We start from the raw sequence: 17,779 nt of genomic DNA on the forward strand, positions 1-17,779 counted from the left end.
TTCAATCTTTTTTTTCTTATTGCTTGGCCTAGGACATTGTTGGTTTGCCTACTTACATAAGACAGGCCTGGGAAGCAAGCTCGGAGAGAGAGCAATGGGGCCAATGGCCCGGAGGGTCTTGCGGGGAGAAGGTGGGGGAGAGGGGTGTGGTACACAAACAATGCCATAGACCTGGGAACAACTATGGAAGTAAAACAAGCAACTAGGAGGTGGTAGAGATCTTGTGGGTATGAGAGCAGCACCAATCTAGCTGAGAGGAAGTACTAAGATGTGGAAGAAGAAGCAACGTGATGATGTGGCAGGAGGAGGCAAAGGAAATAGAGGAAGGCTCTAGGAAGCAAAGCTATAGACAGAGGTATTAACAGAGGTGTGTACTTATGTAAATACATTAATCCATAAAAATAGAGGTGTTGGCCTATGTACGTATATTTTTAAGGCAATACACTGAGGCTGTGGATGGGCCTTGGGCCTCTGCTCATACCCTCCCTCAATACAAGAATACTTTGTTCTAACAAACTGGAATTTTGTGATGCTCACCCCCACCACCACCACCCCTGATTGCTGAAGACAAAATGGGTGCATAAGCAAATGTGGTGAACAAAACAGATTATGCCTGGCTATTAAAAGATTTAAAAGATATAGTGTCTAGGGTCTTAAAGGCTTGAAGTTAAACAAAAACACCTTGTTGAGAATGAGAGGTTCAGAGTAGAGAGCCAAAGCCCATCTGTAGACAATGTAATTTACACCTACAGAGGTGTTGCAGGTAAGGGATGAATCAATTAGAGTGCAGTAGAGTGCTGATGGATCACACAACATACCTTTGGTTCCTTGAGGCTTCCTCACCCACCCCCCCCCACTATCATGACCCCAGTGTTGCTTTTCACTATGGACTGGATCGGAACATGTACATAGGTATAGATAAGAGATAAAGCTCACAACACACGGAATTCAGGAATAGGAAATAGTGATACCAGAAGGACAGGGGGAAGTTGGGAGCGGGGAGAAGAGGGGATAGAAGGGAGAACCAATCACAATGAATGGCACATAACCCACCCCACCCCCAATGCCCCAAGGAGAAGAACAACAGAGGGGAAGGGAGACAAAGGTTGATGTGAGATATGAAAATAATAACAATTTATAATCTATCAGGGGGCCACAAGGGGGGTTCAATGTTGGATGACTGCTTATTTAACTTTAAGCCTTTAAGACCCCAGATGTTATATCTTTTAATAACCAGGCACAATCCCAAGGATGGTTTCTGTTGATCCCAAGGGTTCAATAGAAAGTAAATGTCTAGACAAGAACGATGGCAATATATGTACAAATATGTCTGATAGAAGTGATGTATGGATTGTAAACAGTTGTAAGAGCCCCTAATAAAATGATTTTTTAATAAAGAACCTATCTTCTGTTTACTTTTTAATGTATTCTGTCTTCATTGCTTAAAAGCTTTCTTTAAAGGAAGAATACATCATTCTTTATTCATAAAAATGATCAGGTCCCTTTTTTACCCCAAATCATCAGTCTGAAACACAATCCAGCATAATGGTGTCACTCTCCAAATAAACGAGTCCTCCCGATGAAAGAATAAGCAACTTGCTTTCTTTCATTTTTCTAGTGTATGTTATTGTTGACTCCAGGCTAATGATAATAGTTAAAAAGAATAACCCAGTCCCCGCCTTTTCTAAAATGAAAGGAGTCCTTCGCATCTCACTGGCTGCTGTGCAGTGCAGCTTTGTGTCAATAAGAAGGATGCATTAAGATGAAAAGGTTCAGTAATGATCAAGTTCCCTTAAATAGCGCAGGAGAAAATGAGGCTGATGGGGTGTGTGGCGCCTGGCCAGAGGGAAATAGAAAGAGAGCCACAGGTAGAAAGGAGACTCTCTTGTAGGGGAAGGAGCACAAAAGGAGGGGGCAAGGCCCACCCCCTGAGAGTTCTTTGTTCAGATTTCTGAGTCAAACTCCTCACCTGCTGTTATTCCTTAATAAGTAGAAGGAAATCAATCAAGAATTCAATTTGACTTGTCACCACAGGGTACATTTCAGAAACAACTGTTAAAACTTTCTGCTAGCTCACTCTCGTTCCCTGGGGCCAAGAAGAAAATCAGGGATCCTTAGGTACCATGGGCGCCACCGGCTCACACTGGCTTTTTCCCGTTTCCATAGGGCACTGGAGGAGAGTTGGTAAGCTGTCCCGTGAGAGCTTCTGCCGTTTTGGAATATTATTTGCAGTGAATTCGTGAAAAAAGAAAAGAAAAGCAAAGCATAAAACCAGGAATAGGTTCTGGGCTTGCACGAAATCCTAGCTCCAACTAAAGAACAATTAGTTCTTACATCATGGCCCTGCTTGATACCTTCATGAAATGATCACTGACGATAAGGGTGCTACAGCAAAGTGTGGTGAAGAAAGTAGATGGTGCCCAGGTATCAATGAAAATGGCGACTGGGGTCTTAAAGGTTGGTATTCAAACAAGCAGTCATCTAAGCAAGGAGTCAACTAAGTCCACACAGAAAGGACACCAGCTTGTGTGATCCAAAGATGACAATTACAGAATTTGAATATAGTGAAAAGTAGCAGAGCTAAAATTATGAACACCCAATTTGTAGAAAGCTCAGGAGGACAGTGGGAGCCCCAAACCCATCTGCTAGTCAGACTGAGCCACTGGCAGATCCACTCTAGCCACAGGCAAGAGTCCTGAAAAGCCTACTTTCAGGCTAAGATCATAGTCATCTTGATTATGCTGGATTGAAGTCAATATTTGGCCAGTTGACCTCCCTATAGACAGGATCTGAATTTGTTCTGGGCGCAAGTATCTCTTAGATGTACCATGACAGAAATTTCTTCCCTGGGTTTTTGAATGTTGATGTGAGTCTTCTCCTTTTCACACATTAATCTATTTTTGTCTTTTTACTAATAGGACCTTGTCCTTAACAACTTAGTGCGATCTGTTGTTCATTGTTTTCTGTGGGGTTTCTTGGCTGTGAAGCACAGGAAGAGTGGATGTATAATGATAATAACTGATACAAGGTGCTAGAGGGAATGCAGGGGTGGGGGATGGGAGAGAGGGAGGGAAAGAGGATTTCAGGAGCAAATAAAGAAGATAGGAGTTGGGAGGGAGCACTAGACCTGATGGTGTTTGCACAACTCATTTTAAAGGTGATTTAACCATGGGGGGAGGGTTAAATCTAAGACAGATGTGGTGGTGATTGTACAATTCCCCATGATATGATTAAACAAAAGAACTACTCAATTGTATGACATGTAAATTATGTGCCAATAAAACTGTTGAAAATATATATCTTTCCGATGGCTTCCTCATTGGGGCAGAATAAAATCAGCCCTACATCATCAAGCCTCTGCACCTGATTCTCAAAACACCTCATCTTCTCAGTCAACTGGAACCCACTGAACTTCCTTGACTTCCCCAAGGCTGTTGCATAGCCCTTCACCTGGGTCATCGCCGGGTAGTCTCCTGAGGTTCAACTATCACCTACTCTTTCAGGCATTCGTCACTACTGCTCTACCTTAGCAACCCCCTAGGTGCATCCTTGCCTTACATTTGCTTAGTTGCAATGTTCGCTTATGTTTCTGTCTTCTACTTACTAGAATGGAAACTTCAAGAATATAGACTGAGAGGATGACTGATGGATCAGAATCAGAGCAAGCTGGGAACTGGACACTATGGGATGCTGAAACCTGGGCAATAGAGCGTTTGTTCTCAGGCAGCCTAAAACAGTATTCAAATCATGGATTTGAGAGAGGATTATGCCTTTGTTTTAAATCCGGCTCTTACCACTAATTTTCTATATACTTGTAGAACGTATCCTTAACATGGAACAGATAAATATGTAATAATTATTAACCCATGTAAATAAGTCATCCAGCAGTGTGTCTAATGGACAATGCAAACCAAAACCCACGGCCATCGGGTCGGTTCTGATTCACAGCCACATTACGCAGGGTTTCTGAGGCTGCACAGCTTTCTGGAAGCAAAAAGCTTCATCTGCCTCCCTTGAATGACTGGTGGTCTTGAACTATCCATCTTGCCATCCACAGTTGCACACGTACTCACAGTGCCACCAGGGTGCCGTTTAATGACTCGTGTGTTCTTAAAAATTGGTGGTTCTTATGGCTATCAGTATTTTTATTTTGTTTCTAAATATTCCTTACTATCCTGCAGGAATATCCTCAACTAGAGTGGAATGGGTTGGTTCTACTTGCCTGGCATCCTCCATGTTCTCTGTGTGCAGCATCCATTGGTTGTCTGAGTGCTGATCTCAAAGAAGTATGAGCACACCACCTGGGTCTGGCTAATGAGTGCTCACTCCAGGCCCTTTGCAGAAGGTCTCCTGAGAGGAGCCCCCCACTTTTTTCATAAAACATGAACTGTAACCTAGGATCTGTATTTACTATCTGTTTTCAAACGTGGAATAAACTGACTGAAATGAATTCTACACACAGGAAAGGAGTGCCAAGACATGGAAGAAATATTGATGACCCATTACACTCCCAGATCTAGCTGTGCCCGAAGCAATCATATCCCTGATGTCCTTGTCAAAAATAAGCTCCTACATTCTTATTTTGCTTATGCCATTTTGAGTTTGGTTTGCAAAACACCCATTCTAAGGAACTCGTGAGTAATGGCTTACTCCCCAATCCCATTTGTTCCTGCTATGGTACCTAAATGATTAATGCAACTAACCACGAAATTGAGGACAGATGCTTGGGCACAATGCTTAGAAAAAAAGAAAAAGAGAGAAACCACCAACCATGAACAAATCCTCATGAAGTAAAAACTTAGTGTTCTGCTTGGTTTAGAGCTGAGAAGAAAAATGCACTTACAGGTTCAAATTAGTAAATCAGTCAATCTCTGGGATGAAATGGTTTTCAGGGAAAAGTCTTTTAAAAGCCTAGGGCAAAATGGAGACCTCAGTCAACTTTCTGAGATGGGCAATTCGTGCTCCTTTACAGAGATGGTTAAGAGGGGCCTGTGGCTATACCTGAACACCAAGAACAAAGGGCCCCCAAACTCAGGATTTACGGTTATACAGTACCAGGAAAACATTAGAAAGAAATCAGTATATATATTCAAGAAATGGCCAGAAAGAAATGATATTATTGGAGGTAGAGCAGAATAGAAGTATCTTCCTATTTGAAGAAAATCTAATATACAGGTAGAATGTGCTCAAATAGTAGGTTATTGCTGACGCAGCACCTAATCTTTACAGAGGGATTCATATGCTGAAAAATGCTTTCTGCAAGCAAGAAATGATAAAATACTCTTATTAAAAGAAAACAGCATGCAGTGAATATATGCGTTATATTTCTTAATGCTGACGCAATACTAAACACCTTGTCAAGGATATGTTACACAGGAGTATGCATTATATTTCTGTTGTTTTCTTGATAACACCCCATTTTTTTGCTGCTATTATACCTAAATGACTAATGCGACTGGGAAAATATTTATGGACAGATTCTTGTGCTAAATGCTTTGGAAAACAAAACAGAGGAAACCATGCTGAACTTACCCTCATCTGTGTCAGAGAACTAATTGACAGGGGTTAGTTTGGTGAAAGGGAAGCTCGTCCACCATAGGGCAAAGAGAAATCACAGAGCAGGTGCAGGACAAAGTACTGGGGGATTTGATTAGTACTTTCACCAAATACAAAGTTGATGATCTGACATGTAAACCCCCAGCTAACTTATGATAAAAAGTGCTATATAAAAAATGACCAGAAGCACATGTACAACTGTATCATCAAGAAAAACGAATTTAAAAAAATTTTATTACATACTTTTATTAGGGGCTCTGACATCTCTTACCGCAATCCATACATTCATCCATTGTGTCAAGCACATTTGTACACACATCGCCATCTTCATTTTCAAGGCATTTCCTCTCTACTTGAGCACTTGATATAAGCCCCTCATTTTCCCCTTCTCCCCCCAACCTTTGCTCCCTTATCAACCCTTGATAATTTTAAATTATTGTTTTCATATCTTACATCGTCCTCTGTCACCCTTCACCCACTTTTCTGTTGTTTGTCCCCTGGGAGGGGGTTATATATTGATTCTTGTGAATGATTCCCAATTTCTCCCCCCGCCCCCTTCCCCCTATCCTCCTGGTATCTCTATAATCATTGTTGGTCCTGATGGGCTTATCTATCCTGAATTCCCTGTTTTGAGGGCCTTTATATGTAGCAGTGTACCTGTTTTGATCTAGTCCGATTTGTAAGGTAGACTTGAGGCAGTGGGGTGGCGGGAGGGGGAGGAAGTATTAAAGAACTAGAGGAAAGTTGTATGTTTCAGCAGTACTTCAGTACTATACTGCACCCTGAGTGGCTCATCTCTTCCTTGTGACCCTTCTGTAAGGGGATGCCCAATTGTCTACAGATGGACTTTGGTTCTCCACTCCATGTGCCCCCCGCCCTCACATTTGTATGACTTTGTTCTGGGTCTTAGATGCCTGATACCTGATCCCATCAACACCTCATGATCACATAAGCTGGTGTGCTTCTTCCATGTGGGCTTTGTTGCCCACATGAAATCTCCGGGGGAATATCAAAAATAGACTTTGGGGACAGAGTGTGGCACCCCATCAGACTCAAATGGAAAACACACCTAAAGGTCAAAAAACAGACCTGGAACTATTTATAGGCTTTTCCTTTTTTTGTCATTGGCTTTCTTTTAGCTGTTGTTATTTTGGTTTTTGTTGTTGTTGTTTTGTTAGTTTTATCTTCCTTTGTTGTTTTGTTTGGCGTTGCCTGTTTTTTGCACTTATTAATGCCTATGCATGTCTATCTAGATAAGATAGGCCGGATAAACAATTCAAGATGAAAACAACAGGACCAACGGGTCTCGGGGGACACGGGCGGAGGGGAGGTATCAAAATAGACGGGGTGGGGGCTATCAAACAACCCAGGGACAGGGGAACAACAAGTGAACTGAAATCAATGGAGAGAAAAGGGCGTAGGATGCCTTGTGGGACTTAATCAAGGGAGGAATTACTAAACCCAAATGATGGCAGAACATGATAGTGGGACAAAAAGGAAGTAAAAGGAAATAGAGGAAAGAACTAGGAGGCAAAGGATATTTATAGAGGTCTAAATACAGGCATGTACATATGTAAATACATTTATATATAATGATAGGGAAACAGATCTATGTACTTATATTTATATGCTAAGAATTAAGGTAGCAGATGGTCATTGGGTCTCAACTCAAGTACTCCTTCAACACAAGAACACTTTGTTCTAATAATCGGGCTTTTTGTGATGCCCACCTTCCCAACATAATCTCTGAAGACAAAACGGGTGCATAAGCAAATATTGGGAAGAAAGCTGGTGGTGACTGGTTATCCAAAGATATAGCATCTGGGGCCTTAAAGGCTTGAAGACAAACAAGCAGGCATCTAGCTGAGAAAAATCTAATTTTATAGTAGCCACAAATAAAGTAAAATGATAGAAGAGTGATCTGATGTTCATTTAGGGAGTGGTCCTGAAATTTCAGCAAGCCAGAGAATCATCTGGAGGCTTGTGAAATTACCAAATGCTAGGCCCAGCTCAACAGTTTCTAACAAGTTCCCCGAAGATGCTGATGCTGCTGGTCCAGAACCATAAAACCAGAAAACAACTGATGGACAAATCATTTTTCAACTCTAGCTGCGCATTAGAATCTCCTAGGGGACGTCTGGGAATTCTCTTGAATAGGCCTCCCCTCAGATCAATTAAAAACCTCGTAAGGAGACTATATTCAGGGTAAAAAGAGCCTTTGTTGTGTAGTAGATCACATGGGCTGCTAAGTGTAAGGTCCGCTGTTCAGAACCACCCCTTGCTCAGCAGCATGAAGAGGAGGTTTTCTCCTCCCACAAAGAGTTCCAGTCTCAGAAAGCCCAGAGGAGCCATGCCACTCCATCCTATGGAGACACTGTGAGTCCGATGGTGGTAAGAGTTTTATCCTAGTGCTGGACAGCGTATCATTTGAATACTAGTTTTGAACCCAGCTTGACACAGATGAAGCAGATGCTAACTGAGGTAGGGGAAATCATGGAAGAGGGAGAGTATGGAGAAAGATTTGACATGAACAGGTAACACACAACATCTAAAACACAAAAGTACAAAAGAAATCAGGGGTCAAGTCATGCACGATTTTGACTGTCCCACGCTAAGGTTCGTGGGCCTCCTTTGTGGACTTCCATTGAGCAGAAGCCTGGCAGGGCAATACCTGCCATCCATAATTATTGCTCTGGGGGCAACATTCTAAAGAGATGAAACAGCACGAGGGCTTGGAGACAGGAGATTTGCCAGGGCACAAGACTTATTTCCTCAGGGGACTATTTGCAGAGCATGCATCTTCCATATAAGTGTTTAAAAGCTCATTTAGTTCAAAGGTGACCTAAAAATACTGTTTTCTCATTCCCCCTTTGGTGACGACAGTTCCCCCTTGAAAGACTTCTCACAGGACTGCACTTCAGCTCCTTCCATCAATCCATGGCGATACATTTTAATAGTTCAAGATCAAAGCCTTTTCTTCTGAAAGGAGTCATTGTGTTGCACGACTTTGAAAAATAAGGATCTAGAAACGTTAATAAAAATAGAGCCATCTCAGAGATGCTGTGAATCCAGATCATCAGGATCTCCAGCACCCGTCCAGAGGACGCGAAGCAGAGGAATGAATGCAGGGCTCCACCTCGCACCGTTTCAGAAGTGAAAGTGACTGACCCAAAGGGCCCCAGAGAAGGGGCCGGAGGGTGCGGGCACGGAGGAAGAAAACTGCCGGAGCTAGCACTCTTGTCAGGGGTTTTAGAAGCTTAATATCCATTCACAGATAAGCCTTGTTATAGACAACAGGAGAATGTGACAATGGTACATGTTGCCATGATATCCTGCAGTCATTAAGGCTCTAGGTAGAACTATGTTTTCTTTAAATACACTCTTAATTTTTTAAGTGATATTTGAAGTCACCTGCCAATAATTGATTACATAGGCTATTAATTTGTTAAAAATTAAACCTTATGGATAATAATCTATCTCCCCTCTTCTTACTATGGGTGACTTTCTCTGTCATTATTGGATCTTAAAAGAAAAGAAGTAAAATGCAAACATGAACTTTGGTTTTTTTAACAACAGATGTATTTCCAATACCAAGGACATATTTTATGCTATTTATACCCCCTACCTTCCAGGTTAAAATTCTTTTTTTCTCTCTCTTTTTTTTAAGACATCAGATGTTTAACTGGCACATAAAGGAGCCCACTTTGCTCTAAGTCCACTGAACGCCCTTAGATAAATAATTAGAAAAGATGAGGGAGCTTCAAAAAGTTTATGGAAAAAATGACTCTGAAAGATGAATTCCCCCACAAACTTTTTGAAAGTACCCAGTATACTCATGCTTATTTTCATGAAAATGGTCAATTCAATGTTTAGTCTCTTTTCTTTTACCTTGATGTTGCCTAGAAATTAAAAGACTTGTGTAAAATGTTTCAAACTTCTCTTTAAAGACATTCTGATATTGAAAAAATACCACTCATTATAGTATTTGAAATAGTAAATCCTAGAAAACGAACAATCTTATGAATGAGTTCCCATCCAAATCTGGAAGCTGACATGAACTTGAACTACTACATACCTGAGCTTCTGGTGGTACTGCTTGACCTTCTCCAGTGAGGCTGCATTTATCTGGGCTTGAAACTCTTCCACTGAAACACTGTCCTTGTAGTAATACCCTTCCATGCTCTCCAGTGCTGGGTCAGAAAACAAGTGCATTTTACACAGGAGGTTTTGACAGCAATTACCAATCTTTAGTGTAATGTTACCGATCATTCATAAATCTATCAAATAGCACCGAGCATAAACTCATATACAAGAAACTACCTTTAACTACAAACAAGCATAAACCATTCTTCTGCTCTCAAAATAAATATCAAAACATTTGGTGGCTATCTCCATATATTAAGAAAAGGATCTTTCTAGCTTAAAAGTCCTTTGAATTGTAAAACATTTTGCATGCAAACACCAACTCCTTATTATCCATTTATGTGTATACAAGGGGGCTTCAAAATAATGGAGAAGGCATACAGCACGCACATCTGTACAGGGACTCTGAATAAGGGCTTATGCTTAGGGTTGTTGGTTTATCTGTTCATTCTTCTGGACTTCTGCATTAGTTAGGATCTTGGCAGCTGTTCCAGCAAGCTCTCAGCCCTCTATACACAAGCAGTAAATGGGAGGCTCCTTAAAAACAATCCCCAAAGCATGCCAGAATTCTATATTAATTTTCATTAACAAGTATGTATTTGGGAAAGGAAAATACCGCCGAAGGATTAAGTCTAATTGTCATAGTTCGATGCGGATTATTACTCCTCATCGTTGTGAAGTTAACAATGTAAGTAAGCATTAGAGTCAAACTCCCCATTCTGCTCCTCAGTAACTGTAAGACCTGGAACAAGCTAATCAATATCTGAGGTACTCAGGTTCCTCATTTGTGAGCTTGAAATAATAAGAGAGGCTACTAATTCGGGAAGGATACTGTGGGGCACAGTGGGTAAGTGCCCTGGCTGTTAACTGAAAGGCAGGCAGTGCAAATCTGGCAGCGACTCTGCCAGAGATAGATGCGGGAGTCTGCTTCTATCGAGATTAAAGCCTGGGAAACTCTAGGGGGCAGTCTGACAGGGTGACACTGTGTCAGAATGCACTCCCCATCAATGACTAGGGTTACCGGGAAACAATGAAGTTATCGCATGAAGATAATATGGCTATTATCATCATTTATTAATCGAGGTCCATGTTCTGGGCAACATGCCAGGTGCTTGAGGGGCAAGAGCAAATTCCAATTCCATGAGATCTAGAATGTGCATGTCCTCTGCTTAACAAAATGAGAAGTCTGGGAAACTCAGAGAAAGGCTATTCAAAGAAACAGCCATTATTGCTATTTTAAGACCAGTTGGGTGACTTAAGAGCAGAAAGATAGGAAGAAAAACCCTTAGAGGAAACAACAGAAACATATGATTGTAGAAATATAATTTAATATAAGTTTCTACATTTCTATAAGGTATCTGATGATTCCAAATTACAGTCCCTGAGTGTTGCAAAGGCTAAGATGCTAGGCTGCTGATGGAAAGGTTGGTGGTTTGAGTCCTTGCCAAAGTTCCTCAGAAGAAAGTCCTGGCAATCTACTACTGAGAACTCAGCCACTGAAATCCCTGCGGAACACAGCTCGCCTTCACCACCCACGGGGTCTTGCTGTGCGTGGAAATCAGCTCAGTGACAACCAGCCACCACCGTTGCCATCGAATTAATTCCAAAATTCCAGGTCCCACTAGAACTCCTCCTTAGGGTTTTGAAAACAATAACATTTTGTGTGGTAGCAGAGGGCTCCAAACGGCTGTTGGGCTTGAACGGCTGATCTTCTGGTTAGCAGTCCAATGCTTATTCCACGGTGCCACCAGGCTCTGTATGGGCAACTGGTCCGAGTATATATCCAAGTTAACCAGACAACGAAAATGTGCAGTTATCTAAAGTACTTCTTTAAAATAGGAAAGGAATCTAAAATTGTTGGCAAGAGTCTAGGCAAGACTTTTGTGACACACAGAACGGGGCTGTAGGGGATGAAGAGAGACAATTTGTTCTCTATTTCAAATCTAAAATTTGTGTGGCAATGAAAAAAGAGGACAGCACAACTGCCTCTTTTAGTGAAATCGCTTTTTTTTATTTGTAGCTACATAAAAATATAATAGAATGACATTGTTAAAAGTAAATGTTATTCTTAGCAAAAGTAGGTTGAGGATATAATATTGTTATGATAACTTCAATCCTGGTCTCAATTTAACATTTTCTTACTTAATTTCTTTGATTCTCTATATAATAACATGCTTCTCAAGAGTCATATGAATTTATTGCGTTAGGCAAACCTTTAAATGATTGCATAGCATTCCATCAAAAAGCATTACTGAAACACAATACTGTGTTTGCTTTACTTCTACTACTTCTGAGTTACTGCAAGCGGACCAGAACCAATGTCATCCAGGTGATGTTGACTCAGAGCGACCATCCCGAGTTTCTGAGGCTGTTACTGTCTATGGGAACAGATGTCCCAACTTTCTCCCAGTGACAATAAAAGAGCCCGTTACATTTGAATTATCGGCAAAAGAAAAAAAGGCATGCCTCAACAATGTTAGAGAACACTCAAAATGAAATCATTCTAAGACAAAGGATGCCATGTTTCTACACATTTCACAATAATGTGCTTCACCTCACCAGGATCCCGACAGGACCCATTTGCTGACCCGTAGAAAGTACTAGATGTAAATTAGCATGATCTTCACATTTATTCGTTTATCATGTTCTGCCTGTGCTGGCATCATGTATGCATGTTCCTGAGTTCCATACAATGAAAGTCTGTGTATTTGTGTGGGCTGGGCTTTGTTTGTTTGTTTATCTGCCTAAATTTCTGCTCTGCTCGTACCCTGACCTACAGCCATGCATGTTCCCTGAAGTTTACCTTACTTAACACCAACCATGAAATTCCTGATCCAATAAATAACAGATCTGATATCTACAAGAAAGTACCCAATGCATACACAAAACTAAAACCTTCAAATAAAATTTTATCCCAGCAATGGACTCCAATTAGAAAACGTCCATGTACTATCTCTTTCAATAACCAGATGGTAATCTCTGCTAACCAAATCTGAATTTCCTGTGCTTATCACAATTCAGGAATACAGAGAAACATTAATGACCCCTGTGGGGGATTAAGTGTATAGAGGAATTTAAAGAAACAGTTTTTATCACTAACAGATTTTTAATGTAACAACTTACTTCCTAATCTATCTTTCTCTCTCTCTCTCTCTCTCTTTCTTTCTTTCTTCTTTCTCTTTCATCTTTCTTTTTGGTTTGTGGCCTCAGAAGCCCTGGAGGTATAGTGGTTACCTGTTGCCTACTAATAATAAGGTCAGCAGTTCGAAACCGCCTGCTGCTTCCTGAGAGAAAGACGAGGGTGTCTACTCCTATAAGGAGTTACAGTCTCAGAAACCCCAGGGACAGTTCTACCCTATCCTATAGGGTGGCCACGAGCTGAACTCGACTCAATGGCAGTGAGCTTGGTTTGGTTTGGGTATATGTAACCTCAATTGCAGAAATATTTCCATTGTTATTCATTTAATTCATCTTTCAGATTTTTACTGTTGGAAGAATAACACAACCTGACAGTTGCTACTTAAATTGCAATCTAAACTTTAAATTATATTTTAACAGAAATGTTCTTTCTCCTGAAATAATATATATTTAGGGACTATTCTAAAATTATCACTAGAACAATTAAAAAAGAGATTCTAACTTGAAAAACAATCTTCTTCTGAACATTTGCTGCTGGCTGTGATTATTCAAGTATTTATGACTGATGTATGATAAATGCAGTTGAAAAATGCTTAGTGCCATCTGTCATCTCAGTAATGATTTCAGAAAAAAAAAAGATAAAAAAATAAAAAGGAGAAAACAAGCTTGAATCATTGCAAGCTCTGGTAGAAGCTTATAACACTGCCAGTCAGCCACCGTCCCTACTTCTAAAACTATTTTTATTCGTTTTTAATAATTTTAGGTTAAACTAAATGCCTACAATGTCTCCAAATAATCTATTTTTGGGTCATTGACTCTTTTAATACATTTTATTTCATCAAAACCAAAACTACCAGTGAGATGCTTGACATTGCAATATGAGGGTGAGTGAAAACCATGCCTATGAACTGACTGCTCTTGTTGCTGCTGTGGACTGTGGTGAGGAGCCCTGGTGGAGCAGTAGGTGACATGTTGGTCAGTTAACCACAAGGTCTGCAAAACCGCCAGCCTCTTCCAGCGAGAAAGACGAGGCTTTCTGCCCCTGCCAACATGTGGAGTCCTGGCAGCCCATCGGGGGCACTTCTGCCCCGTCGTATATGGCCGCTATGGGTTGGACTGGCCTGGTGGCAGTGAGTCCAGTGGATGAAGGGCTGTGGAATCAATTCCAATTACAGTGACTATGCAGTTTTCCATTTGCGTGACACTGCCTCCTCAGAGGCCCCCAGGATTATTCTGTGTCCTTTCAGAAAATCTACAAGATTACCTTCTCGAAATTCCCAACGCTTCACCTTAACCTCCTCAGCTGACCTCGCTGCTTGAATGTAACCGGCCCTGGAGATCCCCGTAGCAGTCACTGCTTGGATTGCACTGTGCTTTCTGGACCCTACTGGTAAACAAGACGCGTCCCCAGTTATGATTGATCCCATACTCCACACGGTGGCCTTTAGTACCTTCCATTTTACCTAAAACACTAGTGGAAAGACTCTCTCAGCCCCTTGACATCCCACAGGGCTTTTGGGTATTCATCAAATCTAAAGCCTGTCGAGGGCAAGGTATTTGTTTGAAATTAACAATGCTGAACAATGAGAAAATGCAACTTCAGTAGCTATCCCATCATTCATGATTCTGTGGTCTTTTCCCACCAGTTTGTAGAGCTCAACCACGGAGGCATCGTTCCTCTGACGGGGCAGTATCTCCTCCCAGGTCATATTGGAAATCTTCCCAACCTTCTTTAAAATGCTCAATCCACCTTGACCTGGTGTTTTACATGCAGCAACACTCCGGTAAACTTGTTGCCAAGAAAGCTTCCATGAATTGAAAAGATGCTCCACTTGAGTTTTGTAAAATTTCTGATATCACCCCTAAAAGCAGTGCTCTCCCCACCCCCATGTCACAAAAGTATATTGTTCATGGAAGAATGAGACTAGCACAAGTGTATTCCTGAGAGACCCATCGGCTACTTACTTATTACAGATACATGTTGAGCCATATTTTGTTTGGAATAAATGTGTACCTGCATATCTAAAACCATACTAGCAATACTTTGGACTTACTCTTGTATTGTTTTCAAAGTATGTCTTCAACATATTCCATTCGAATTTTGTATTGAAGACAACATTGTGAAAACATCAATACCACCCAAAGAAATCTACAACATGATGCAATCTTGGTCCAGACCCATCATTATTTAAAGAGGTGGAAAAACTAATCACCAGCTTTAGGTGGAAAGCTCGGACAACCTTTAGGAGAGAAACCTTGGACAAGCAGGGCACTCTTACAGAAAAACAAAGTAGATGGCCTCCCACCCCCTGATGTCAACCCTTCCTGCACAGTCACTTTATTCAAATCGGCCTGGCACTGGTACAATGACAGATACACAGACAAATGGCAGCCATGGACAGCTGATCTTTGACAAAGTGCTGAAACCCGTTAAATGGGGAAGAGATAGTGGTCTAACAAATGGTGCTGACAACGCTGGATATCCATTTGCAGAAAATGAAAGAGGATCCATATCTCCGATTCTATAAAAAACAACTCAAAATTGACCAAAGACCTATATGTAAACGTAAAACCATACAGACTATCAAAGAAAAATATAGACAAACTTACATGGTATAAATATGCTATCAAACATGCTAAAAGGGCATAAACAGAAGAAGACCAAAGAGACAACTAGGATCTCCTAAAAGTTAAACATGGATGTGGATCGAAAGGTCCCACCAAAATAGTAAGAAGAACCTCCAGGCGGGGAACGGTGATTTTGGCCATCTCAGTTGTTTTCTATGTTACCCCTTTTCATTACAGAATCTTGTACTGTCTACACTGGCCCTGCATACCGCCACAGTCCGCCAAGGAGAAGTGATGATGTTTCCGAATAGCTCCTAGGCCTTCTGTTAAGGGAAACTTCTCTCTGTTCAGTGTATTTCTACTTTTGAGGAAGGCACTGTTTTAACCTATGACAATGGAAGGAAGAATGGCTATATTTTGCAATTCAAGGTTTCAAAATAATGTACAGACAGTTCAAAGCAGAATATCCTCTTGTTCATGAAGTTCAATTTTACGTGCTTGTCTGGGGTCTTTTGTTAGCTAGACTGATTATGTTGGACCTACTCTCCATTATTTACTGAGACCATGACAATTTCCTAGCAAAACCAATGCAATTGTTGAAAATTCAAAAAGAAAAACGTCCTATGAGACTACTCAGAGAAATTGACAAATCTAGCGAATATAGCATGCCTCTTTTTTTTTCTTCATCATATATTAGAAGACCCCACAACAATCTGGACTTTTGATCTCTTCTAAGTAGGGTTATCTTATTTCAGAAACCAAAAGGGTCCCAACCATCCTTTAGATCCTAGTTCACAGCAAGACTTCATACTCATGTTGACCATGATCCCTTCACTACACCTGATCTTTAGTCTCCATTTCAAATTAAAATAAAGTGTCGTTATAAAAGAAACACATACTTATAGACCAAAAAATGGACATAAGACAGAAAGACTAAAATAACAAACAGCATTAATTTATTCTCCCAATGATACCTGTTGACAAAAAATATAAATAAAATTGAGGCTGTAATATAAATCCTTGGTGTATTCTGCATGTATAGTAAAATTTACTTTATGTCATAAAATATGCTTAGCACATTTAATGACTCTACCATAATTTAGGAACCTTGGCGGTACTGTTGGGTAGTGCTGGACTGCTAATCTCAAGTTCAACAGTTCAAACCCGCCAGCGTTTCTGAGGGAGAAAGATGAGGTGACCTGCTGCCAAAAAGACTGACAGGCTCTGAAATCCACGTAGGCCTCCTATGAGCTGAAATTGACTCAATAGCCAGGGGTTTTTGACGGACGGTTCCGTGATAATATACTTGGCTATTAACTGAAAGGTTGGCTATTTGAACGGACCAGCTGCTCTGTGGGAGAACGGACAGATTGCTTCCCTGAAGATTTACAACCTTGTAAACTCTGTGGAGGCCAGTCTTCACCCCACACGGTTGCTATGAGACAGAATCAACTCAAAGGCAATGGGTTTTGTTTTGTGTTTATTGTAATTTATGTAACTCAGTTAGTTCATAGGAATCAATTTATCTTTATTAAAAGTAATGCCTTGAATCTTAATTACAGACCACACTGTCATCCTGTTTGACACGTCTGTTAACCACAGAAGATTGTGTTCTTAATATTCATATAACATCTGGGACATGAATATATTACTACTTAAGCATGCTGAAATAATTTTTGAATTAATGAAAGAAGTGTGACCATTCTAATTAATTTCATAATAGAATCTGAGAATGAAAAAAAAAATAACTTACGCATGGAAAGAATCAAAACTCAAGAAGTTTACCTTGTGCAAAGAGAACAGGATGAATTTTAAACCCTCCTCCATTTCTCAAACGTTGAGGCAGTTGTTCAAAATGATAACTGTCGATGTAGAAGTAAACCTTCAGGGCTTGCCGGCTTCCTTCAGCTTGGTATGTAAGAGGGACATCTAAAATAACATTTAATATTATATTACTTCCTCAAATTAGGAAATACTTTACGGTACATTTGCAGAGCTTTAGGAAATACAGAATACGAAGGAACCTGAGTGACGCGTTGGTTAACTGCTCAGCTGCTCATTGAAAGGCCAGCTGTTGGACCCAGCAGTTGCTTTAAAGGAGAGAGATGTGGCTGGCGGAAATGAATACAGTCAGTACAGAAACACAGTCAAGACAGAAATTCATATTGTAAAACCTGTGAAAACTGGAACCGTGTAAAGCAGAAACCTGTCAGAGAAGAGAAAGTCAATAATCTACATCAAAATAAGTGATAGAAAAGTGATGAAGACGGAATCTGTTATGGGTGGAAATTTTGCAGGGTTCGTCCAACCTCAGTCCAATCAAGCTTAGACTCTGATGGGTTTCCCAGCTTCTTAACCAGGAACAGGGGGGGGG

General features: G+C 40.7%; 1 protein-coding gene across 1 annotated transcript in view; it reads right to left on the reverse strand.

The window, feature by feature from the left end:
* The window catches only part of PREX2 (phosphatidylinositol-3,4,5-trisphosphate dependent Rac exchange factor 2), a gene marked incomplete at its 5' end in the record, with an annotated part of 339,557 nt that overhangs the window by 101,902 nt on the left and 219,876 nt on the right, over positions 1–17,779 (reverse strand). The window contains 2 exons of the mRNA XM_004697526.4: positions 9,632–9,746; positions 17,191–17,334. Coding sequence (XP_004697583.2) covers positions 9,632–9,746; positions 17,191–17,334 — 259 coding nt within the window. The remainder of the gene's footprint in view (positions 1–9,631; positions 9,747–17,190; positions 17,335–17,779) is intronic.

Source organism: Echinops telfairi, unplaced genomic scaffold (genome assembly GCF_000313985.2).
Source record: "Echinops telfairi isolate 266 unplaced genomic scaffold, ASM31398v2 ScPeMD7_1;HRSCAF=3_0, whole genome shotgun sequence".
In the NCBI taxonomy this organism is placed as follows: Eukaryota; Metazoa; Chordata; class Mammalia; order Afrosoricida; family Tenrecidae; genus Echinops; species Echinops telfairi.